The sequence below is a fragment of the Hylobates moloch genome, unplaced genomic scaffold (assembly GCF_009828535.3).
Source record: "Hylobates moloch isolate HMO894 unplaced genomic scaffold, HMol_V3 SCAFFOLD_23, whole genome shotgun sequence".
Taxonomy (NCBI): domain Eukaryota; kingdom Metazoa; phylum Chordata; class Mammalia; order Primates; family Hylobatidae; genus Hylobates; species Hylobates moloch.
In genome coordinates, this window is record NW_026652298.1 from 19,045,445 (window position 1) to 19,071,902 (window position 26,458).

Here is a 26,458-nt window from a genome sequence, read left to right on the forward strand (position 1 = left end):
AAAAAAAAAAAAAAAAAAAAAAAAATTCTTGTTTATCAAATGTGGAATAGTTGTGTAGGTAAAATACTTTATTAAACAATGCTAAAAAAACTACAAAGGACTACTTAAATAAGCTATTAAAAGTATATTTGTGGCATATAAACCTACAAGTTAATATAAACTTATCGTGTAAGTTTATATAATAAACTTACTTTGTCTAGGAATATATATTTTTAATTTCATTTTTCCTTTCGTCTTTTTTTTTCTTTTCTATACAGTATCGGGAAAATTGCCTGGCAGCAAAAGCACTTTTTCCTGACTTCTGCCTACCAGCTTTATGCCTCCAAACTCAGCTATTGCCATACCTTGCTCTACTAACCATTCCAATGAGAAATCAAGGTAATAACATAGGTTTTTCTTTTCTTTTAAGAAGTAGGGTTTATTTATTTATTTATTTATTTTTTTTTTTTTTTTAGATAGAGTCTCACTCTATTGTCCAGGCTGGATTGCGGTAGCATGATCTCGGCTCACTGCAACCTCTGCCTCCTGGGTTCAAGCAATTCTCTTCCCTCAGCCTCCTGAGTAGCTGGGACCACAGGCACGCGCCCCCACACCTGCTAATTTTTGTATTTTTAGTAGAGATGGGGTTTCACCATATTAGCCAGGATGGTCTCGATCTCCTGACCTTGTGATCTGCCTGCCTCGGCCCCCCAGAGTGCTGGGATTACAGGCGTGAGCCACCGCATGCGGCCAGAAGTAGGGTTTTATAGCAATATCTTTTTGTGGGCCAACTTACTGCTATATGCAGTGAGATACTTTTTTTCCTTTTATTTTTTGATCCAGATAATTCTGGATCCTTTATGTTGTTTTTTTTTTTTAAAAAGCATCAAACAGGCCAGGTCCAGTGGCTCATGCCTGTAATCCCAGCACTTTGGAAGGTCAAGACAGGCAGATCACTGGAGGTTAGGAGTTCGAGACCAGCCTGGCCAACATGGCGAAACCCTGTCTCTACTAAAAATACAAAAATTAGCCAGGTGTGGTGGCACGCACTTGTAGTCCCAGCTACTTGGGAGGCTGAGGCAGGAGAATCACTTGAACCCAGGAGGTGGAGGCTGTAGTGAGCCAAGATTGCACACCTGCACTCCAGGCTGGGTGACAAAGTGAAGTCTGTCTCAAAAAACAAAAAGCATCAAATGATATAAAAATATATAAAGGGCCGAGCGTGGTGGCTTTCACCTGTAATCCCAGCACTTTGGGAGGCCAAGGCTGGGAAACACCATTTCTACTAAAAATACAAAAAATTAGCCAGGTGTGGTGGCATGCGTCTGTAATCCCAGCCACTCGGAAGCTCGGAAGGCTAAGGCAGGAGAACCTTGAACCCGGGAGGCAGAGGTTGCAGTGAGCCAAGATCAGGCCACTGCACTCCAGCCTGGGCGACAGAGTGAGACTGTCTCAAAAAAAAAAAAAAAAAAAGAAGTTTCTAAAGTAAAAATTGAAAGTACTTCCCCTACAACCACAGGTTGCTTTGACAGATTAATGTAAATTCTTCCAGATACTCTTCTGTGAATGTAGAAACATGCAGAATGAGGCAAGCTTTAATTTGCTTATGTCACTTACTGTGGATAGCCTTTCATATCTTATAAGTTAATGTCAGAGCAGCAATCTAACTCATTTTTTTCCAATTTATAAACATTTTATTTAACCTTATGGATATTTTGGTGGATTTCAGTATTACAAAAATGCCTATTAATAGTATATTTTCATTATATTTCTATGTTATGAAATTATAATGCTACAAACATTATCTATGCCTGTGCACATTATAATTATAATGCTACAAACATTATCTGTGCCTCTGCACAAGTTTTGAAAATGTTATGCATTCATAGGCAAAAATGGGATAACTTTTGGGCAGTGGTCATGATTAATCTGTTGATCAGAATCCAGAGATTGCCCTTCTCCTTGCCAATTGCTTTAAGAGTACACTAGTTTTTGGCCAGGTGCAGTGACTCATGCCTGTAATCCCAGCCGTTTGCACAAGGTCAGAGAATCGAGACCATCCTGGCAAGTGAAACCCCATCTATTAAAAAAACAAAAAAAAAAAAAACACAAAAAAAAAAAAAAGAGGCGGAGCTTGCAGTGAGCTGAGATCACGCCGCTGCCCTCCAGCCTGGGTGACAGAGCGACACTCTGTCTCAAAAAAAAAAAAAGATTACACTAGTTTTTAAACTTTTTATTTTTTTTTTTGAGAAGGAGTTTCACTCTCGTTGCCGAGGCTGGAGTGCAATGGCATGATCTTGACTCACCACAACCTCCGCCTCCCAGGTTCAAGCGATTCTTCTGCCTCAGCCACCAGAGTAGCTGGGATTACAGGCATGTGCCACAACACCCGGCTGATTTTTTTTGTAGTTTTAGTAGAGGTGGGGTGTCACCATGTTGGCCAGGCTGGTCTCGAACTCCTGGCTTTAAGTGATCTGCCCACCTCGGACTCCCAAAGTGCGGAATTACAGGCGCGAGCCACTGCGCCCGGCCACTAGTTTTTAAACTTTATTTTGAAATTATTTCAGGCCGGGCACGGTGGCACACGCCTGTAATCCCAACACTTTGGGAGGCCAAGGTGGGCGGATCACGAGGTCAGGAGATCAAGACCATCCTGGCTAACACAGTGAAACCCCATCTCTACTAAAAATATAAAAAATTAGCCAGGCGTGGTGGCGGGTGCCTGTAGTCCCAGCTACTCGGTAGGCTGAGGCAGGAGAATGGCATGAACCCGGGAGGCGGAGCTTGCAGTGAGTCGAGATTGCGCCACTGCACTCCAGCCTGGGCGACAGAGCGAGACTCCGTCTCAAAAACAAAAAGAAATTATCTTAAATGTAAAGATGCAAGAATAGTACCAAAAAATTCTTGTATATCCTTCACTAAGTTTCCTCATTGTTACATTTTTTTTACCATATTTGCCTAATTATATTCTCTCTCTTTATAAGCATGCACATATATGTATTATTTTGCTAAACTAGTTTTGAGTAAATTGCAGGCATGATATCCCATTATTCTTAAAAACTTAAGTCTGCACTTGCTAAAAACAAGGACATTTTCCTTCATAACCACAGTATGCAATCAAATCAGGAAATTAACATTAATACCATTTATTTTATAGTCCCCATTCAAATTTTTCCAATTGTCCTAATAATATCCTTTTTTTATTATTTTTAATTAATAGAGACGGGATCTTGCTATGTTGGCCAGGTTGGTCTTGAACTGCTGGCCTCAAGCAATCCTCTTGCCTCAGCCTCCCAAAGTACTAGGATTATAGGCACGGGCCACCACACCCGTCCCTAATAATCTCCTTTATAAATGATAACTCCCCATTTCTTGTCCAGAATCCAATGAAAGATAACCTGATGCATTTAGTGATTTAGTTTCCATGTGTTTTTAGTCTCCCTTGATCTGGAACAGTTTTGTAGTCTTTCCTTATCCATGACATTTTAGAGGGATATAGGACAGTTACTGTGTATACTATCCCTCAATTTGAGTTTGTCTGGCGATTCCTCATTATTGGATTCAGGATATGTATTTTTTTGGCAGAAATACCACAGAAGTGATCTTAAAAAAAATTGGCAAGGAGAGGAAAGATATCTGGATTCTGACCAACAGATTCATCATGTCCACTGCATAAACATTATTTTTCCCTATGAATACACAACATTTTAAACACTTTAAGTATCAGTACTTACAAAAGCTATAAGATAAAACGCTTCATTATATCAAAGTAGATATTTACTGTTTAATCCTTTCTTCTGATCACTGATAAGGTCAACTCTATCTTTAAAATTTCTGGGCCAGGCATGGCGGCTCATGCCTATAATCCCAGCACTTTGGGCAGCCAAGGTGGGAAGATCGCTTGAGCCCAGGAGTTTGAGACCAGCCTAGGCAACACAGTGATAACTTGTCTCTACAAAAAAATTTAAAAATTAGCTGAGTGTCGTGGCTTGCATCTGTAGTCCCAGCTACTTGGGAGGCTGCAGTAGGGGGATCACTTGAGCCCAGGAAGTGAAGGGTGTAGTGAGCTGTGATCACCCCACTGCACTCTAGCTTGTCTAGCTTGGGTGACAGGGCGAGACCCTCTCCAAAAAAAGAAAATAAAATTTCTGAGATGTTTTGGTAAGTTATATGGTAGATTACTAATATTTTTAATATGACACAAATTCTGTTTTCTATTTTGAAGATTAGCACTACAGACAGGTGATCATTAATGAAATATGGCCCTTAAAATACACATTACAAAAGAGAAACTGATGGTAAAATTGCTGGTGAAGTAAACTTTTATCATTTATCCACTAATTAAAAATTCAGATTCTGGGATCACATCTCTAAGCTGTTCATATCAAAGAGCTGGTTTTTTTGTTTGTTTGTTTGTTTGTTTGTTTGTTTTTTTGAGACGGAGTCTCGCTCTGTCGCCCAGGCTGGAGTGCAGTGGCGCGCTCTCGGCTCACTGCAAGCTCCGCCTCCCGGGTTCACGCCATTCTCCTGTCTCAGCCTCTCCGAGTAGCTGGGACTACAGGCGCCCGCCACTACGCCCGGCTAATTTTTTTTGTATTTTTAGTAGAGACGGGGTTTCACCGTGGTCTCGATCTCCTGACCTCGTGATCCGCCCGCCTCGGCCTCCCAAAGTGCTGGGATTACAAGCATGAGCCACCGCGCCCGGCCTCAAAGAGCTGTTTTTTAAAGATCCTGATTATAGGCAACAAAAGCAAAAATAAACAAGTAGAAAAAAATGAATACATCAAAACTAAAAAGCCTCTGCACAGCAAAGGAAACAACAGAATGAAGAGCCAACCTACATAATGGGAGAAAATATTTGTAAATTGTACATCTGATAAGAGGTTAATAATCAAAATATATAAGGAACTCAAAGAATGCAATAGTAAGAAAACAACCCAATTAAAAAACAGGCAATTCCAGCCTGGGCAACATGGTGAAACCCTGTCTCTACAAAAAAATAGATAAAATTGGCCGGGCGTGGTGGCTCACGCCTGTAACCCCAGCACTTTGGTTGGCCGAGGTGGGTGGATCACCTGAGGTCAGGAGATCGAGACCAGCCTGGCCAGCATGGCAAAACCCCACCTGTACTGAAAATAAAAAAAATTAGCTGGGCGCGGTGGCGGGCGCCTATAATCCCAGCTACTCAGGAGGCTGAGGCAGGAGAATTGCTTGAACCCGGGAGGCGGAGGTTGCCATGAGCCGAGTTTGCACCATTGCACTCCAGCCTGGGCAACAAGAGCAAAATTCTGTTTCAAAAAAAAAATAGATAAAATTAGCTGGGTGTAGTGGCACACACCTGTAGTCCCAGCTACTTGGAGGCCGAGGTGGGAGGATGGTTTGAGCCTGGGAAGGGAAGGTTGCAGTGAGCCGAGATCACGCTGCTACATTCTATCCTGGGGGACAGAGTGAGATGCATGTCTCAAAAGGCAAAGGACCAGATAGACATTTCTTAAAAGAAGACTGGCTGGCCAGTAGGTATATGAAAAACTGCTTAACATTAAGGCTTAACACTAATGATCAGGGTAACACACTTTAAAACCACAATGAGATATCATATCACACCAGTTAGAATGGCCATTACCAAAAGACAAATGATTAACAAGTGTTGGCCAGAGTGTGAAGAAAAGGGAATCACAGAGTTAGTAAGAATGTAAATTAGTACAGCTGTTTTGAGGAACAGAATGGAGGTTCCTTAAAAAACTGAAAATAAGCCGGGCGCAGTGGCTCACGCCTGTAATCCCAGCACTTTGGGAGGCCGAGGCGGGTGGATCACGAGGTCAGGAGTTTGAGAGCAGTCTGGCAACATAGTGAAACCCTGTCTCTGCTAAAAGCACACACACACAAAAACACCAAAAAAAACTAAAAATAGGCCAGGCATGGTGGCTTACGCCTGTAATCCCAGCACTTTGGGAGGCCAAGGTGGGTGGATCACATGAGGTCAGGAGTTCGAGACTAGCCTGACCAACATGGTGAAACCCTGCCTCTACTAAAAATACAAAAATTAGCTGGGCATGGTGGCACATGCCTGTAATCCCAGCTACTTGGGAGGCTGAGGCAGGAGAATCGCTTGAACTTGGGAGGCAGAGGTTGCAGTGAGCCAAGATCATGCCATTGCACCCAGCCTGGCAACAAGAGCAAAACTCTGTCTCAAAAAACAAACAAAAAAACTCTAAAAATAGAACTACCATATGATCCAGCAGTCCCACTACTGGACATATATCCAAAGAATAGGAAGTCAAGGCCAGGCGCAGTGGCTCATGCCTGTAATCCCAGCACTTTGGGAGGCGAGGCAGGCGGATCACTTGAGGCCAGGAGTTTGAGACCAGCCTGGCAAACACGGTGAAACCCCGTCTCTACCAAAAATATAAAAAATTAGCCAGATGTAGTGTTGTACTCCTGTAATCCCAGCTACCCTGGAGTCTGAGGCAGGAGAATTGCTTGAATCCAGGAGGTGGAGTTACAGTGAGCTGAGATTGTGTTGCTGCACTCCAGCCTGGGTGACAGAGCCAGACTCCATCTCAAAAAAAAAAATAAATAAATAAAAAATATGAAGTCAGTATGTTGAAGAGATATCTGCCCTCCCTCCCATGTTTTATTGCAGCATTATTCACAATAACCAAGATATAGAGTCAGTCTAATTGTCCATTGGATGAAGAAAATGTATATATAAACAATGGAATACTATTCAGCCATAAAAAAGAACAAAATCTTGTCATTTGCAGTAACATGGATGAACCTGGAAGACCTTATTTGAAATGAAATAAGCCAGGCACAGAAAGACAAATATTGCATATTCTCACTTATATAGGAGCTAAAAAAGTTGATCTCATAGTAGTAGAGCACAGAATGGGATTACCATGGGCTTGGGTGGTAGGGGAGATGTTGATCAAAGAATACAAAATTTTGTTATGTAGGAGGAATAAATTCAAGAATTCTATTTTACAACATGGTGACTATAATTAATAGTAATTTGTGTGTGCGTGTGTGTGTGTGTGTGTGTGTGTGTGTGTGTGTGTGGTTTTGTTTCTTTTTTTGAGTCAGAGTATAACTCTTGTCACCCAGGCTGGATTGTGGTGGTGTGATCACGGCTCACTGCAGCCTAAACCTCCTTGGCCCAAGTGATCCTCCCACCTCAGCCTCCTGAGTAACTGGTAACCACAGGTGCACACCACCACACTTGGCTAATTTTTGTATTTTTTTTTTTTTTTTTGTAAGGACGGGGTTTTGCCATGTTACACAGGCTGGTCTTGAACTCCTGGGTTCAAGCAATCCTCCCACCTCAGCCTCCCAAAGTGCTGGGACTACAGGTGTGAGCTACCACACCCAACCAATATATTGTATTCTTGAAAAATGCTGAGAGTGAATGTAAAGTGTCTTTGCCACAAAAATAATAACTCTGTGAGGTAATATATGTTAATTAGCTATAGTCATTCTACAACGTATATATTAAAACAATATGTTGCCCACAGTAAATATATAAAATTTTGTTTGTTAATTAAAATAACTCTGTTTGTAGTAGATTTTTTTTTTTTTTTTTTGAGTTGGAGTCTTGCTGTATCTCCCAGGCTGGAGTGCAGTGTCACCATCTTGGCTCACTGCAACCTCCACTTCCCAGGTTCAAGCGATTCTCCTACCACAGCCTCCTGAGTAGCTTGGATTACAGGCACACACCACCACACCCAGCTAATTTTTGTATTTTTAGTAAAGATGGGGTTTTACTATGTTGGTCAGGCTGGTCTCAAACTCCTGACTTCAGGTGATCTGCCTGCTTCGGCCTGTGTAGTAGAATTTTTAACAGGTAAGTATCCAAAGGTCCTCATAGTGTTACATGTGCAAACTTTAAAAGGTTTATAAAAATTAGTAAAAGTAAGATGTTTTGGTTTTTCTTATCCATTTTTATACTGTTTCTTCCGCTTTTACTTACTATGTCATTTTCAGCCATTATTTCTTTAAATATTTTTCTGCTTCTTTCTGTCCTTCTAGTCTTTCATTAGGGTATGTTCACTTGACAGTGTTCCACATTTTTCTGAGATTTTGTTCATTTTTTTTTTTTTTTTTTTTTTTTTTGAGACGGAGTCTCGCTTTTTCACCCAGGCTGGAGTGCAGTGGCTCAATCTCGGCTCACTGCAAGCTCTGCCTCCCAGGTTCATGCCATTCTTCTGCCTCAGCCTTTCCGAGTAGCTGGGACTACAGGTGCCTGCCACCACGCCCGGCTGATTTTTTGTATTTTTAGTAGAGACGGGGTTTCACCATGGTCTCGATCTGCTGACCTCGTGATCTGCCCGCCTCGGCCTCCCAAAGTGCTGGGATTACAAGCGTGAGCCACTGCGCCCGGCTGTTCATATTTCTTCTGTCTTCTATAAGTGAATCTATGTCCAAGTTGTTTTTTTTTGTTTTTTTTTTTAGAGACAGAGTCTCCCTCTGTTGTCCAGGCTAGAGTGCAGTAGCACCATCTCAGCTCACTGCAATCTCCACCTCCCGGGTTCAAGCAGTTCTCCTGCCTCAACCCCCCGAGTAGCTGGGAATACAGGCACGGGCCACTATTCCCAGCGGGGTTTCGCCATGTTGGCCAGGCTGGCCTTGAACTCCTGACCTCAGGTGATCTTCCTGCCTCGGCCTCCCAAAGTGCTGGGATTATAAGCATGAGCTACCACGCCTGGCCTATGTCCAAGTTTGATGATACTTCTGGTTCAAATCTACTGTTGAGCCCCTTTAGTGAATTTTTCATTTTAGTTATTGTACTTTTTGACTCCAGAATTTTCATTTGGTTCTTTTTATAATTTTTGTCTTTTTGTTGATACTCTTCTTCATGAGACATTGTCATTACAGCTTTCTTTACTACTTTAAGCATGATTTCCTTTTCTACTTTGAAAATATTTTTAATGGCTTATCTGAAGTGTTTTTCTGTTAAATTTAATGTCTGAGCCCTCGAAAGGCAGTTTCTTTTACCCACCTTTTTCTTGTGTGTAGGTCACTCTTTCCTGTTTCTTTACATGTCATAATTTTTGTTGAAAACTAGATGTTTTAGGGAATATATTGTAGCAATTCTGGAGAATATTGATTCTCCTCCTCTGGGGCTTGTTTTCATTGTTGTGTGCTTGTTTATTTGTTTAGTGACTTAGCTAAACTCATGTAATGAAGTCTGTCTTTTGCAATATGAAGCCTTCCTCCCTCTTCAGAGAGCTCATCCTTGGCTGTGCCCACAGTTTACTTGGGATGATGGTGGTTTTAGCAGAGCTCACTTTTTCTCTTTCCCTGATATCTCTGTATATAGCTCTTTGCTTCTTTGTTATCACACTGTTGGCTACCCTAATTACTTTTTTTTTGAGGAAAGGGTCTCGCTCTGTCACCCATACTGGAGTGCAGTGGTACGATGGCCCACTGCAACCTCCGCCTCCCAGGCTCAAGCAATTCTTATGCTTCAGCCTCCTGAGTAGCTGGGACTACAGGTGTGTGCCACCATCCCCAGCTAATTTTTCTATTTTTAGTAGAGATGGCGTTTCACCATGTTAGCCAGGCTGGTCTTGAACCTGACCTCAAGTGATCCACCCACCTTGGCCTCCCAAAGTGCTGGGATTACAGACGTGAGCCACTGCGCCTGACTGCTCCCTAATTACTATCTAATTGCTCTGTTTTCAGCAGTGTTCTAGGACAAAAATTTCTCCACAGTCTGATCCAATTTAATTTGGGCAGGTGTAGGCTTTCAGGCCAGTTTCTGAGGGTTGTTCTGAAACCAGGAAGGCTTTTCTTAGTTGTCTCTTTCCCTGGTTGTTTCTTATGAACTAGTTGGCTTATGCTTAGCTTGTTCTTATTTAAGAGGAGCTGGTTTCCGGGGTGCCCTTTAGGCTTGAACTTCCCCACACTATGTTTCAAATAAAGTGAGTTCCTTTGGGGAAGGCTTCAGAGCTTTTTCCTATGGACTGCCTCTCCTCTGGGCAAAATCTCTAAGCCACTTATTCTGGGTGGGTGCCCAGCTGCAGAGGTAGCCTCTGATTATTTTGGCTTGCCTCTCCCAGTGTGGACCCTCTGCTATGTAACAAGCTGGGGCAAGGGAGACTGCAGTTGGGACAGGGGACAGTGCCTTTGGGTTAGAACCTCTTATCCTATGAGTAGGGCCAGGTGGAGAAAGGAAGCCCCAAACACCCTGCTGCACTCCAGTAGGAAGGAGTCCTTAGTTCTTGGCTGTACCCACCTGGAATGAAATGTTCATCAAGCTGAGCCCTCTCAGCTCAGGGTTAGGAATGGGAGGGAGGAGATAATGACTCAAATGCCTCAGATTCTTCATGTTTGATTTTCTTGAATAGATCTTTTCTCATTTGCTGTATGCTATTAGGACAATTTCCAGAGACTTTAAATGATTGATTTTTAAAAGTTTTCACCGATTTAGCTTATCTCTGGGAGTGGGTGCACAAGAGCTTATGCTGTCATCCTGAAAGTTTACTATGTCATTCTTTTTCTTTTTGAATTTTTAATTGTGATAAAGTATACAAAGCATAAAGTTTATCATCTTAACCATTTTGAATTATGCAGTGCAGTAGTGTTAAGTATATCCACCTTGTTCTGCAACCAGTTTCCGAAACTTTTGCTTCTTGCAAAACTGAAATTCTGTAACTATTAGCATTAATTCCCCATTTTCCCTTCCCCCTGGCAGCCACCATTCTACTTTCTGTCTCTATTAATTTATGACTCTAAATACTTCATATAAGTGGAATCATACAATATTCGTTCTTTTGTGACTGGTTTCACTTAGAATGATGTCATCGCAGTTCATTTGTGTTACAGCATGTGTCCTTTTTAAAGCTGAGTAATATTCCATTAGATGTATATACCATATTTGGTTATCCATTCATCTATTGATGGACACTTGGGTTGCTTCTACCCATTGATTATTGTTAATGCTGATATGAACATGGGCATACAAATATCTTTTTGAGACTCTGCTTTTAATTATTTTGGGTATATACCCAGAAGTGGAATTGTTAGATCATATAATAATTCCATTTTTAATTTTTTGAGGACGCACTGTACTGTTTTCCACAACAGCTACACCATTTTACATTCCCATGAGCAGTGCACAAGGGTTCCAGTTTCTCTACATCCTTACCCACACTTCTTGTTTTCTGGTTTTTTATAACAGTCATCCTAATAGATGTGAATTGGTATCTCACTATGGCTTGGATTTGCATTTCTCTAAAGATTAGTGATGTTCAGCATCTTTTCATGTGCTTATTGGCCATTTGTATATTTTCTTTGGAAAATTGTTTACAACTTTTAAAAAATCTTTTTCAGCTCAGATTTCTTTTATCCAAGATATTGGAAGGCTCCCTCTGAAGCGACACTTTGGAAGGTAAGCTGATCATCTCAATTTCCAAAAAGCTGATAATGAAATGTCTACTGAATATGTTCAATATGAATCAATAACTGTTACCTGTAACATCCAAGAAAGACATACTGGACCTAATAATTTATAAACATAATTGTATTGTAGACCCTTCCTTTTCTTAAATATAACAGCATATTTTCACCCACTCCCAATGGACTATATCAGATTAAATGGAAGCGTGGAATCACAAAGGCAGAGGAATCTTTAAGATCCTCCAATTCAGCAAATCTAGAAACCCCTTTCCAGCTTTCCTGTTGAGAGATATTCTTAGCCTATGCTTGAAGACCTGCAGTGACTAGGAACTGCCTCAGAAAGTAGAAGAGTCCTTCATATTTTATTTTAGAAAATTTAGACAAGCAAAAAATAGATGTCTATCTATCTATATATATACTATTCATTTTATTGGAAAGTAGCTTCTGTGCCATTATCAGTGATTAACACAAAACCTATATTTCAGTTTGACTTAGCTTATTTGTAAGATCGAATTAAGCACTCAGGAATTGTTTAAAGATTTTTAAAATGGCCGGGAGTGGTGGCTCATGCTTGTGATCCCAGCACTTTGGGAGCCTGAGGCAGGTGGATCACCTGAGATCAGGAATTCAAGACCAGTCTGGACAACATGGTGAAACCCCATCTCTACTAAAAATACAAAATTTAGCCGGGTGTGGTGGCACATGCCTGTAATCCCAGCTACTCAGGAGGCTGAGGCAGGAGAATCGCTTCAACCCAGGAGGTGGAGGTTGCAGTGAGTCAAGATCATACCATTGCACCCCAGCCTGGGCAACAAAAGCAAAACTCCATCTCAAAAAAAAAAAAATTAAAAAATCTTGCTTACTGAATGCATGGACAAAAGTAAGTGATAGAAATGGCAACTCTGACTCCTCCTACCTTTTCTCCTATTTCTGGTCCCAAATGGAAAACTCCTGTGATGTGAGCTTTTTTGCCCCTCTCTACCCTCAAAGATTCACTGAGGCCTTTGTAGTGTTAATGTTTTTTTCTGTATACTGACTTAGCTATGTGGAGCCCATCTTTCCTATCACAGAAAGATCATGATGGATGGATCTTGAAGCATTGTCCCACTGGGATGTGATCAGGGCTTATACATTTCATAAACACTGCTTTTCTTCTCACATCCCTCTGAATGAAAGCAGGACCAAGTCTCTTTGATGGCTTCTCTCCCCCACCCACTAAGATTGTGGTATCAAAATAAAGACAAGTATGTTCTATTGTATTTTTGCTCCTGAGATGTATTGGGTTGCTGCAATTTATACAAGCCTAAATTGAATGAGAATCTTCACTATTTTATTATTGGTTCAACTACCTACTTGATGTGACTTGAGAGGCAGTATTTTCTTTTTTTTTTTTTAGACAGAGTCTCGCTTTATCGCCCAGGCTGGAGTGCAGTAATACAATCTTGGCTCACTGCAAGCTCTGCCTCCCAGGTTCATGCCATCCTCCTGCCTCAGTCTCCCGAGTAGCTGGGACTACAGGCGCCTGCCACCACGCCCGGCTAATTTTTTGTATTTTTAGTAGAGACAGGGTTTCACCGTGTTAGCCAGGATGGTCTTGATCTCCTGACCTTGTGATCCACCCACTTCGGCCTCCCAAAGTGTTGGGATTACAGGCGTGAGCCACCGCGCCCGGCCACGAGAGGCAGTATTTTCAGTGCTATATATTACAGTGACTGGTACTATCTTTTATTTATGTTGACCATATTTAAAACCATCGTTCATATGTTTAGTATTTAGTATTAAATATTAATACTTAATATTTAATAGATGTTTAATTTCCTATAATTCAACCTACACATTATTTTTGCCCATTTAGCTTTTTTTCAGCTTTTACTATCCCAGCCTTACAGATAAGTCATCATGCATTTCAAATACTATTTACTTAGGATGAATTCCTACAAATGAAATTGCTGGATCAATAGGTATATACCTTTTGGGGCTTTTCCTCTTTATTGCCAAATTGTTGACAAGAATATTTTGCCAATTTTATATCCACTTACAGTGTATCAGTATGTTCTTTTCTCCTAACCCTTGCCACCACTGGGTTTTAAAAGTATCTTTGCCAGTTTAGAAGATGACAGTAATAGGCCAGGCGCAGTGGCTCATGCCTGTAATCCCAGCACTTTGGGAGGCTGAGCTGGGTGGATCATCTAAGGTCAGGAGTTCAAGACCAGCCTGGCCAACATGGTGAAACCCCATCTCTACTAAAAATACAAAAACTAGCTGGGTGTGGTGGTGCCTGCCTGTAATCCCAGCTACTCCAGAGGCTGAGACAGGAGAATCGCTTGAACCTGAAGTGGAGGTTGCAGTAAGCCAAGATCGTGCTACTGCCCTCTAGCCTGGGCGACAGAGCAAGACTGTCTAAAAAAAAAAAAAAAAAAAAGATGACAGTAGTAGCTTATTATGTTAATTTTCATTTTTAAAATTACAAATTAGATTTAACAATTTTAGTAACCATTTGTATTTGTTTTATAAGTTGTCCATGTTTGTGCCCATTTTTCTATTATATTTCATTTTTTCCTTTTTAATTTGTAAAAATTCTTTACTGAAGGCTGGGTGTGGTGGCTCACACTTGTAATCCCCACACTTTGGGAGGCGGAGGCAGGTGGATCACCTGAGTTCGGGAGTTCAAGATTACCCTGACCAACATGGTGAAACCCCATCTCTACTAAAAATACAAATTAGTTGGGCTTGGTGGCGTGTGCGTGTAATCCCAGCTATTTGGGAGGCTGAGGCAGGAGAATCGCTTGAACCTGGGAGGCAGAGGTTGCAGTAAACTGAGATTGCACCACTGCACTCCAGCCTGGGCGATAGAGCAAGACAGTCTCAATAAAAAAAAAAAAAAAGAAAAAATCTTTACTGAAGACATTATTTCTTTTTATTTTTAGGTGTTTTTGTTGTTGTTGTGGTTTGGTTTGGTTTTTTTGTTTGTTTGTTTTTTGTTTGGAGACAGAGTCTTGCTCTGTTGTCTAGGCTGGAGTTCAGTGGCACGAGCTTGGCTGACTGCAACTTGCGCCTCCTGGTTTCAAACAATTCTCCTGTCTCTGCCTCCTGAGTAGCTGGGATTACAGACGTGTGCCACCACGCCTGGCTGATTTTTCTATTTTCAATAGAGATGGGGTTTCGCCATGTTGGCCAGGCTGGTCTTGAACTCCTGGCCTCAAGTGATCTGTCTGCCTTGGCCTCCCACAGTGCTGATAGTACAGGCATGAGCCACCGTGTTCAGCTCCTTTTTGTATTTTAAGTTGTAGGAACTTACAGTTTGTCATTTACCTTGTAGTTTTGTTTCTATAGTTAAAGGGACTAGCTAAACAGCACAATGTAGGTAAATGAAAGATGGCTTCGTAATCATCACACTCATGGTGTAATTTAACAATCTCTTCCTTTGGTTGTTATTAATGCCTGCACTGTGAATCCGACAGATTGAAAATGGAAGCCCTGACTGAGAGGGAACATGGAATGATAGACCCTGACAGTGGAGATGAAGCCCAGCTTAATGCAGGACATTCTGCAGAGGAATCTCTGGGTGAACCCACTCAAGCCACTGCGCCGGAAACCTGGTCTCTTCCTTTGAGTCAGAATAGTGCCAGTGAACTGCCTGCTAGCCAGCCCCAGCCCTTTTCAGCCCAAGGAGACATAGAAGAAAACATAGTAATAGAAGACTATGAGAGTGATGGGACATAGAAGCCAGCCTGCTAATCAGATTGCTACTTCACAGCTTCATTTTTGTTTCATTCAGTGGTACTTCAGCAGAGTTAATATGCTTTTCTGATGAATTACACAACAGTTTGTTAATTCTTCATTCTTGTAGTATTTCATCACAAGAAACCTCTTCTGTCATCTTGAAGTAAATAGAAGATCAAGACTTCAAATCTCTTAATTTTTTCTGTATTTATTAAATCTGTGAGTGGTTTAAGGAGCGGTCAGTGTGTATAAAGTGTGTTTGAACATTATGCCAAATATCAAAATGTGAAGGACTAATTCAGGATGCAAAAACGTTATGGGGGGTTGTAAATATGAACTATACAACAGTTTAGGATGCAATTATTAGTGTAAACTGTGTGCCTTATTTACACTTTATTGTCTCCAGCTTCTCAGATAAAGTTTTGATGTGGTGTACAGTGGAATATCTTAGATACTTTTTGGAAAGTATTTACATAAGTTATATCACAATTAAAATGTTGAATTTCATTTTGTTTCTCCTGTCTTTTAACATTATCTAGCATGCACTGTCTGCCATGGGTCCTTAGGCACAGTGCACGAATCTCCCTCCTCCAGTGTCAAACTTTTCAAAAGATAGGGAAGAGGATGGCAACATTGCGATGAAAACTAAACTATCTTTCCAAAAGAGCCCAGTGTGTAGTCATTGCCGCGAGGTGCCGGCTGGTGGCACCGACCAGCCTGGGCCCAGAGCGGGAGTCAGGCCGACAGATCCGGGCGGGGCAGAGCCGGGCGGGGCAGAGCGGGGCGGGGAAAGCTGGGCTCGTCCCGTCCCGGCCCCGCCCCCACCCCGGGAGCCCGATACCGGTTTCAGAGTCCGGGCGGCGTGCGCGCTCTTCCTGGCGGCTGCGCAGGTAAGTGGGACCGGGGTGGGGCCACGTGACCGGGAGAGGAGGGCCCGGCGGCCCCCGGCCCAGGTGTGCGGGGACGGAGGGGTGCCCGCGCTCGGCGCTCAGCCTGCCATAGCCCGCGGGGGAGGCCCGCGTCCCGCCGGTTTCGCTTTGAGGACGCAGGTGCGGCCGAGCTGCCGTCCTTCCGGGCGCGGGGCGGGGCGCCCACCTCGGGGCGATCCCGGTGTTCCTTACCTGGGAGGTCTTCTGGCTTAGTTTCGGCCTCGTTGGGGCGGAATCTCTAAAGAGAGTGGGCTTCAGCCAGAAACGCGAAGACGAACGCCTAGCCGGCGCGGGCAGAACCGAGAACACAATGAGATTTGTGGGACCGGGCGCCCAGAGGCTGGCGCAGGGGAGACCCCACAGCGAAAATGCTCGGTACCCCCGGGCAGTCGTGGGTTAGTTAGAACTGCAGAGCCCTTCCTGACCCCTCGGAAGCGCAGAAGTATCCGAAATTACCCGTTTCTTGGGTCCAGCAAAACTTTTAAGCCAGGTAAACCGGTGGTTCTCTTTGTGTAAAGGTGACCAGGCATGATTCCTGTGACACTTTGCTGGGGGAGCCATTTCTCCTGCCACTGCCGCGGCTTTCCAAGATGAGTGTCCAAGAGTGGAGTAAGGGTCCGGGGGCCTGAGCAGGACAAAGACACACGCTGCCGCGGCCTGCGCGACCAGAACGGACTCTCAGTGACATCCTGAAAGACTTTAGGGGTATCCAGATATTTAAGATGTAATGAAATACAACTAACCATTCCCTTCTAAAAATCACATTATCTTGCTTTTCCACAACTCTTTAATAATTGCTTGTTTTTTCTTTAAAAATAGATAAGGTGGTTTGATTCAAATAAGCCACTTCACAGGTGAAGAGTTAAATCCATTACAGTGAATCGTATGTTTACCAGTGAATTGAATTAAGCATAGCGTATGCTGTAAATGCTATGTAAAACTTGCTAAAATCATTTGTTGTGCTTTTGCTTCTACATTTCTTAGAAATGTGTTTCAAAAACTAGAGTCGTAATAGCGTTTCTAGAACTTACACTTTTTTAGAGAAAGAAAGAGAAAGGTACAAAAATAACTGATTGTTATAATATACAGAGCCTCTTTGCATTGGCCACCCTGCTGGAGCCATCACAGTTAATCCTCTAAGGTCGGAGTGCCCTATTAGAAGACCCTGGGTTTCCACCCCATTCCCTTGTCTCCAGTCTGTACATACCCTCTGTGCCTTGCTTGCCCTCTTAACATCTCTACCTGGATTTTTAACGCATCTGAAACACTCTTCATCTGTTGCTCCCCAAGGCTAAGCTGGAGGGGTGGAGAATGAAGTATAGATAGATAAAATGATCAGATGTCTGGGGTTTACTTCAGCGGACTCTATTGGCAGAGGAAATAGTATGGGGAGTATAAATGAAACAAGTTTGGCCATAAATTGGTAAGTGTAGAAGCGGGATGTGGGTACACAAGGGTTCATAATACTATTCTTTCTACTTTTTATTATGTTTGAAAAATTCTATAATAAAAATTTTAAATACCTGTCTAGCATTTGACCTCTTCTCACGATCTCAGTGATCCATTGGATTATTTCAGTGGCCTAGCCAGTCTTCCTGTTATACCTCTTGCCTTCTGGAGTGTACTCTCAACACAGCATCCATAGTGATACTGTTAAAACAAGTCAAATCATGTCACTCCTCTATTCAGAATCCTCCAGTGGCTTCTCATCTCACTCCTAGCAAAAGACAAAGTCGTTTCTTTCCAGTGGTTTTCAAGGCCCTACCATGATTCAGATGGCCTCAGTTCTACTATTCACCTTCTTACCCACTTTGCTGCTGCCACAGTAGCCTCCAGGCCTAAATATTTCTCGAACATACCAGGCACTCCTGTCTCAGGGCATTTGCGCTAGCTATTCCTTCTGCCCGAACACTTGTCCCTGATAATGGCCTGGCTTCCTCCTTCACCTTCAGTTCTATACTCAGATATCCCTTTCTCTGTGAAGATATCTCTGGCCACTCGGTTTAAGATTGTAACATCCTGTCCCCATTTCAGTCTTTACCCCATTTCTCAACTTTGTTCTTTAGCATACTGTATATTTCATTTATCTATCATCTGTCAATCTGCCGGGCACTCCCCCAGTTAAAGCATCATGAAGGCAAGGATTTCAGTCTGGTTTGTCCACCAGTATACCTTCAGCATGCCTGTTGCAAGGCAGGTTAAATGTAGGGTCTTCGTTTTCCAAAGTAAAATAAAATAAAGCCTTAGGAATTTCCAAATTGTTCAACAGTATAAAGATGGGGTTATCAGACCAAGTGCAGTGGCTGACACTTGTAATCCCAGCACTTTGGGTGGCCAAGGCAGGAGGATGGCTTGAGCCCAGGAGTTCAAGACCAGCCTAGGCAACATAGTGATACTTAATGTCTACTAAAATTTTTAAATAATTAGCGCCGAGTGTGGTGTCTCACACCTGTAATCCCAGCACTTTGGGAGGCCGAGGCGGGTGGATCATGAGGTCAGGATATCAAGACCATCCTGGCTAACATGGTCCCCATCTCTACTAAAAATACGAAAAATTAGCTGGGCGTGGTGGCGAGTGCCTGTAGTCCCAGCTACTTGGGAGGCTGAGGCAGGAGAATGGTGTGAACCTGGGAGGCGGAGCTTGCAGTGAGCTGAGATGGCACCACTGCACTCCCACCTGGGCGACAGAGCGAGACTCCGTCTCAAAAAAAAAAAAAAAAAAGAATTAGCTGGGTATGGTGGCATGCACCTGTAGTCCCAGCTACTCAGGAGACTGAAGCAGCTGGAGTGCTTGAGCCAGGGAGATTGTGAGCTGCAGTGAGCTATGATTGTGCTGCTACGCTCTGGCCTGGGAAACAGAGTGAGACTCTATCTTGAAAATATTAAATAAATAAAACAATAACAAAAAAGATGGGGTTATCCATTTTAATTTTGAGACCTTCATAGTATCAAGTACAATACTATGTGCCCAGGTTAAGTCTTCAATAATGAGACTTGGCAGGGTGTGAATGAAAAAAAATTTTTAAGTCTTCAAGGAAAATACTTATAAACAATTTGAGAGAAATTCAGCATACCTTAAACTTAGTAGTTAATTCACAAATGGTTTTCTTCTTTCTGTATATGGGTGCAGAGCATTGATTTCATGAATCAACAGGCTTAGTAAAAGTGCATTTTCTTTGCTTTATTTTTGAGGTGGACTGAATACCTTCTGAGATACTTGAGTCTCTCCTTGGGAACAGTAAATCACCTGAATTGCTCTGGAAAGAGTAATAGTAATGGTCATTGCTGCCATTCTCTATTGTGCCTTGGGGGAGCCTTTGCCTTTGGTGATGTTGTCTCTGAGATTCAACTTTTTTACATCTAGTTTCAATTGTTAATATTTTAGACTGGAAGAAGCAAGTCCTCTAAAATGACTTTGTTGATTTAGGAAGGGGAAGGGCTGTGCACTCCCTGTTTTTTAACAGACTGCCTCTCCTAGGCTATTCCAAGTGAAAATGAAGAATATTTGCTGACCCATCAAATTTCGCTACACTCAAACTCTTAGTATTTTGATTTAGATGTTTGAGGAAATGACTCTACTTGGGAGTGTGTTCACGTTCTGTTTTGTTAAAGTTTTGTCACTTTTGTTCTTTATTTTATTGTTTAATAGGGCTCACAGATAAATTAGATTTACAAATACTTCATTTTTCATTTCTTTTTTTTTTTTCTTTTTTTGGAGACAGAGACTCTCTGTGTCACCCAGGCTAGAGGGCAGTGGTGTAATCATAGCTCACTGTAACCTCCGACTCCTGGGGTCAGGTGATTCTTTCCTCCACCTCAGCCTCCCAAGTGGCTGAGACTGTGGGCACAGCACCACACACGGCTAATTTTTAAAAATTTTTTGTAGATACAGGGTCTCACTATGTTACCAGGCTGGTCTTTAACTCCTGGCCCTAAGTGATCCTCCTGCCTTGGCCTCTCAGAAGTGCTAGGATTACAGGCATGAGCCATCATGCCCAGCCTAAGATTTTAAATCTTGATTGCACTTAAAATGGCATAGAATGATGACTGTATCCCTGGGTAATATAATTGTTTAAAATATACAAAATCTATTGTTTTAAAATATACATATTTATCTTTTTTTTTTTTTTTTCTTTTTTTGAGACAGGGTCTAGCCTTGTCACCCAGGCTGGAGTGCAGTAGCGCAATCTCAACTCACTGCAACCTCGGCCTCCCGGGTTCAAGCGGTCTATACCTCAGCCTCCTGAGTAGCTGGGATCACAGGCGCATGCCACCACTCTTGGCTAGTTTTTGTATTTTTAGTAGAGATAGTGTTTCACCATGTTGGTCAGGCTGGTCTCAAACTCCTGACCTGAAATGATCTATCTGCCTGTCTTGGCCTCCCAAAGTGCTGGGATTACAGGCATGAGCCACGGTGCCCGGTCTCATATTTATCATTTTTGTATATCATAATAATTAGACATGATCCTGTTGGTCTCCTAAATACTTCTTGCTACTACATGAATAAAATCAGCACCATTGAGAGGATAAGTAACTAATCATAAGTGATAACTTTAAATTTGGCCACAGGTGTGAAAATCACAAATGTCGTCAAATGATGGAAGATCCAGGAATCGGGACAGGCGCTATGATGAGGTACCAAACGACCTGCCTTATCAAGATAGCACCATAAGAACCCACCCAACTCTTCATGACAGTGAGCGGGCAGTGAGCGCTGATCCCTTGCCACCACCCCCTCTCCCATTACAGCCACCATTCGGCCCAGACTTCTACTCAAGTGACACAGAAGAACCAGCTATAGCACCAGATCTCAAACCAGTAAGGCGCTTTGTCCCCGACTCCTGGAAGAACTTTTTCAGAGGGAAGAAAAAGGACCCCGAATGGGATAAGCCAGTGTCTGATATCAGGTACATCTCCGATGGAGTGGAGTGTTCACCACCAGCCTCTCCAGCAAGACCAAACCACAGTTCGCCCCCCAACTCCTGCAAAGATCCCTACGGAGGGTCAGAAGGAACGTTTAGTTCCCGGAAAGAGGCTGACGCAGTGTTTCCCCGGGATTCCTATGGATCTCTAGACCGACACACACAAACAGTTCGAACATACAGTGAGAAGGTGGAGGAGTACAACCTGAGATACTCCTACATGAAGTCGTGGGCAGGCCTGCTGAGAATACTGGGTGTGGTGGAGCTGCTTTTGGGGGCCGGCGTCTTTGCTTGTGTCACAGCTTACATTCACAAGGACAGTGAGTGGTACAACTTGTTTGGATATTCACAACCGTATGGCATGGGAGGCGTTGGTGGACTGGGCAGTATGTATGGGGGCTATTACTACACTGGCCCTAAGACCCCTTTTGTACTCGTGGTTGCTGGATTAGCTTGGATCACCACCATTATTATTCTGGTTCTTGGCATGTCCATGTATTACCGGACCATTCTTCTGGACTCTAACTGGTGGCCCCTAACTGAATTTGGAATTAACGTTGCCTTGTTTATTTTGTATATGGCTGCAGCCATAGTCTATGTGAATGATACCAACCGAGGTGGCCTCTGCTACTATCCGTTATTTAATACACCAGTGAACGCGGTGTTCTGCCGGGTAGAAGGAGGACAAATAGCTGCAATGATCTTCCTGTTTGTCACCATGATAGTTTATCTCATTAGTGCTTTGGTTTGCCTAAAGTTATGGAGGCATGAGGCAGCTCGGAGACATAGAGAATATATGGAACAACAGGAGGTAAGTGATTTCATAATCCCTCATTTGTGTGTGTATGTTTGTTTTTTCGGTTATTTATTTGCTCCCTTGTTAAAAAATGTATAGTGCTCAAAACAGAAAGCTTTCATAGAAATCTTTTCTTTCTTTTTTCTTTTTTTTTAAATGGTCTGAGATTCAAAAGTCCTAGTGCAATATCTGACATGCTTTGACTGGGATAACCCACTCTGGTGTTTGGCTGTTATATAACATTGCAAGTAGACACCAGATGTGTAATATATAGTTTGTTGGCTGCATTATTATGTCTGTCTGAAGCTTAAGGGAAAGATACAGCTACTGAATTTTTGCAAAGAAGAAGAATATACTCAGTAAAATAAGTGTCTCATCATTAAAGTAAGTTTGAGAACAATCTTAATTCTTTAATAAAAACTCCTAATTTTTCATTTAAATGTTATGATTTACTTTCTCCCAGTGAGTTGAATAAAGCCAAATAAGAATATGGTAAACCATGTTTGATTTTTTTAAGTATTGAGAGATTGAATTGTAATGAATATACTCTGAAAACTTGCCCAGTGGTTTTGATAATTTATCTTTATTTGAGGAAGACGTATGGTCCAAAATGAGAATGGAAGTCCTACATTGTTTTTATATTTCTAGAACTTAATAGGATAATAATGAGAATAAATAATAATGAGAACAATAAGAAGAATAAAATAATAATAACTGAAGGATGAGATAAAAGCCCTACCTAAAATTATTTTCGTTGAACAGTAGTAAATGTTAGAGTATGTTCCACTGGCTACATTATTCTCTGAAGTAAGTTGATATTTTGCTTTCTTCCAAGGAGATGTGTGTAGTAGACTCTCCTATGCCACTGGAATTTTCAGTATTTACCTTAAAATTTTTTGTAATTTTAAGTTAACTATATTATGAATTTTTGCTTTTCCACTTTTCCTAAGACTTCTTAGATACTATACAATTGCACATGGTATATATTGGGCAAAACTATAAATAAAAATTAAATAATGTCCTTATAACAGCACACACTGACATATGTATTTTGTTTTTAATCTTTTGCTTGAATCTGATGCATAACAACAAATAGCCCTTTGGTTTTAAATTTTTTTTATTTTTATTTTTTCTTTAGAGATGAGTATTTGCCATGTCGTCCAGGCTGGTCTCAAACTCCTGGACTCAAGCAATCCACCTGCCTTGGCATCCCAAAGTGCTGGGGTTACAGATGTGAGCCACCATGCCTGGCCCTTCTTTTCTTTTGGTTTTTTAAATTTTCTTTCTTTTTTTTTTTTTTGTTTTTGTTTTTGAGACGGAGTCTCACTCTGTTGCCAGAGTGCAGTGGCGCTGTTGCGGGAAGTCAGGGACCCCGAACGGAGGGACCGGCTGAAGCCATGGCAGAAGAACACAAATTGTGAAGATTTCATGGACATTTATTAGTTCCCCAAATTAATACTTTTATAATTTCTTACTCCTGTCTTTACTGCAGTCTCTGAACATAAATTGTGAAGATTTCATGGACACTTATCACTTCCCCCAATCAATACCCTTGTGATTTCCTATGCCTGTCTTTACTTTAATCTCTTAATCCCGTCATCTTCGTAAGCTGAGGAGGATGTATGTCGCCTCAGGACCCTGTGATGATTGAGTTAACTGCACAAATTGTTTGTAGAGCATGTGTGTTTGAACAATATGAAATCTGGACACCTTGAAAAAAGAACAGGATAACAGCGATGTTCAGGGAACAAGGGAGATAACCTTAAACTCTGGCTGCCTGAGAGTCGGGCGGAACAGAGCCATATTTCTCTTCTTTCAAAAGCAAATAGGAGAAATAGCACTGAATTCTTTTTCTCAGCAAGGAGCATCCCTGAGAAAGAGAATGCCTCCCTAAGGAGAGGCCTCTGAAATGGCCACTTTGGGGACAGCTGTCTTTTACAATCGCAGATAAGGGATGAAATAAGCCCTGGTCTCCTGTAGTGCTCCCAGGCTTATTAGGACAAGGAAATTCCTGCCTAATAAATTTTGGTCAGACCAGTTGTCTGCTCTCAAACCCTGTCTCCTGATAAGATGTTATCAATGACAATGCATGCCCAAAACTTCAGTAGCAATTTTAATTTCGCCCCGGTCCTGTGGTCCTGTGATCTCGCCCTGCCTCCATTTGCCTTGTGATATTTTATTATCTTGTGAAGCATGTGATCTCTGTGACCCACACCGTATTTGTACACTCCCTCCCCTTTTGAAAATCACTAATAAAAACTTGCTCGTTTTACGGCTCACGGGGCATCACGGAACCTGCTGACATGTGATGTCTCCCCCGGACACCCAGCTTTAAAATTTCTCTCTTTTTTACTCTTTTCCTTTATTTCTCAGACTGGCCGACACTTAGGGAATATAGAAAAGAACCTACGTGAAATATTGGGGATGAATTTCCCCCATTATCTGGCGCCAGGCTGGAGTGCAGTGGCACAATCTCGGCTCACTGTAACCTCCGCTTCCAAGGTTCAAGCGATCCTCCTGCCTCAGCCCCCCAGTAGCTGGGATTACAGGGACATGCCACCATGCCCAGCTAGTTTTTGTATTTTAGTAGAGACAGGGTTTCGCCATGTTGGCCAGGCTGGTCTTGAGCTCCTGACCTCTGGTGATCCATCTGCCTTGGCCTCCCAGAGTGTTGGGATTACAGGCGTGAGCCACCGCACCCAGCCTTAGATTTTCTTTTTACAACTAGTAGAATGGGAAACAAATCATTTTGTTGTCGTTGTTGTTGTTGATGGTTTGTTTTGAGGAAGGGTCTCACTCTGTCACCCAGCCTACAATACAGTGGCACAATCATGGCTCACTGCAGCTTTGACCTCCCAGGCTCAAGCAATCTACCTCCCAGGTAGCTGGGACTACAGGCATACACCACCACACCTGGCTATTTTTTAATATTTTTTGTAAAGACAGGGTATCACTATGTTACCCAGGCTGGTCTCGAACTTCTGGGCTCAAGCAATCCTCCTGCCTCAGCCTCCCAAATTGTTGGGATTATAAGTATAAGCCACTGTACTTGGTGGAAAAAAATAGTTTTATAACAAGTACCTACATGTTATACAAAGAACTTTGACATGTGTCCATGTGATCTCTCTATATATATTTTTTAAATTTTTTGTAGAGATGGGGTCTTGCTATGTTGCCGAGGCTGGTCTCAAACTCCTGGCCTCAAGCGATCCTTTCCCCTCAGCCTCCCAAAGTGCTGGGATTACAGGCATAAGCCATCGTGCCTAGCTTGATTGTCACAGAATAATTTATCTTGCTAGAACTCTACGTAGATTCAAGTTATTTCTAAAAATGTGTCTTAGCACTTTAAGCATATTTCTTACATTTTTGTTTTTTTATGTAACAAACCTTCACATGTATTAAATTTTTGTTTCTTAAAGTTACAATTTATTTCTTAAATGTACATCTCTGTGTACAAAGTAAAAAATGTTAATTCTAATCAATATGAAATCCAGATAGTGAAACACATACTTCCTCATAATTTTATGCTAGTTGCGTAAATTATTAAATCTTAATATTTAAAAATTCTATGTGAATAGAATGATCAGCATAATACTTTTATTTCTTTTTCCTTTCTCAACAAAAACTTATGTCTATGAGACTTTTCATAATGCCTAATTAGACTTCAGTCACCTGATGTTGAAGGTTGTGCCTGTCTGTACGTTGCTGTAACTTCCTAAAGGTTAGAAGATGTAATGGCCTAGGGCTTTTTTCTACTATAGAGTAATTGTCCTAACTCTTTAATCATGCAAAGTAATGGGAGGCAAGAGTAAATAAAATTTGAGGGTAATTCAGAGTGGTTTATCTAACAGTTTCCACCATCCCCATATTCCCTACTCCTCTCTATGCCCTGATTGACAGGGAATTACAGTGATCCCTCTTCTCAGTTCTCCACTGGCCCTTCAAAACCTAGGCAAAAAGAGGATGAGAAACACCCATCAAGTAGAGGATCGATCTCTTAAAATTGAGATTGGGCTATAAATGTAAATGGATGAAAATATTTGCAAAGTAGCTTCACATGCCTTTGAAAAACTATTTGAACTCTTTTTGTTCCAGATAAATGAGCCATCATTGTCATCAAAAAGGAAAATGGTAAGAATAAAGTTTACTTCACGTTATACTTTAGATTTGTTAATACTTTTCTCTTAGGTCTATTTATCTACATAGTAGTATTGTACATCTGTGAAATGTAGCTATTGGCCAGGCGTGGTGGCTCACACCTGTAATCCCAGCACTTTGGGAGGCTGAGGAGGGTGGAGCACTTGAGACCAGGATGTCAACACCAGCCTGGCCAAAATGGTGAAACCCCGTCTCTACCAAAAATACAAAAATTACCTGCATGTGGTGGCACGCACCTGTAATCCCAGCTACTCCGGAGGCTGAGGCATGAGAACCACTTGAATCTGGGAGGTGAAGGTTTCAGTGAGCCGAGATCACGTCACTGCACTCCAGCCTCGGTGATAGAGTGAGACTGTTTAAAAAAAAAAAAGAAAAAATGTAGCTATTAGATCGAGTTCGTATTAGTACTTTGAGCTTTTTTCCAGATACTAAAAGGACCAAATTAAACAATCATATCTGTAGCTTCTTTTAATTTTGTTAGATGAAAATTTATGCAAGTAAACAACGTATGTTTGAAATTTAATTATTTTTTAAATGAAAGTGATTCTCCCAAA

General features: G+C 41.9%; 2 protein-coding genes across 11 annotated transcripts in view; both read left to right on the top strand.

The window, feature by feature from the left end:
• RAD17 (RAD17 checkpoint clamp loader component) overlaps nucleotides 1-15,606 on the top strand; it is a 46,966-nt gene extending 31,360 nt beyond the window's left edge. For 9 of the 10 annotated variants that reach the window (XM_058434167.1, XM_058434172.1, XM_058434168.1 and 6 more), the window contains 3 exons: nucleotides 258-378; nucleotides 11,311-11,368; nucleotides 14,838-15,606. In XM_058434167.1, the coding sequence (XP_058290150.1) occupies nucleotides 258-378; nucleotides 11,311-11,368; nucleotides 14,838-15,099 (441 nt within the window). In that variant the 3' untranslated portion in view covers nucleotides 15,100-15,606. The remainder of the gene's footprint in view (nucleotides 1-257; nucleotides 379-11,310; nucleotides 11,369-14,837) is intronic. The other variant, XM_058434173.1, reaches the window with a different exon arrangement.
• An 863-nt stretch (nucleotides 15,607-16,469) lies between these two features.
• MARVELD2 (MARVEL domain containing 2) overlaps nucleotides 16,470-26,458 on the top strand; it is a 31,940-nt gene continuing 21,951 nt past the window's right edge. Inside the window, exons 1-3 of the mRNA XM_058434247.1 lie at nucleotides 16,470-16,518; nucleotides 20,598-21,761; nucleotides 25,842-25,877. Coding sequence (XP_058290230.1) covers nucleotides 20,613-21,761; nucleotides 25,842-25,877 — 1,185 coding nt within the window. The 5' untranslated portion in view covers nucleotides 16,470-16,518; nucleotides 20,598-20,612. The remainder of the gene's footprint in view (nucleotides 16,519-20,597; nucleotides 21,762-25,841; nucleotides 25,878-26,458) is intronic.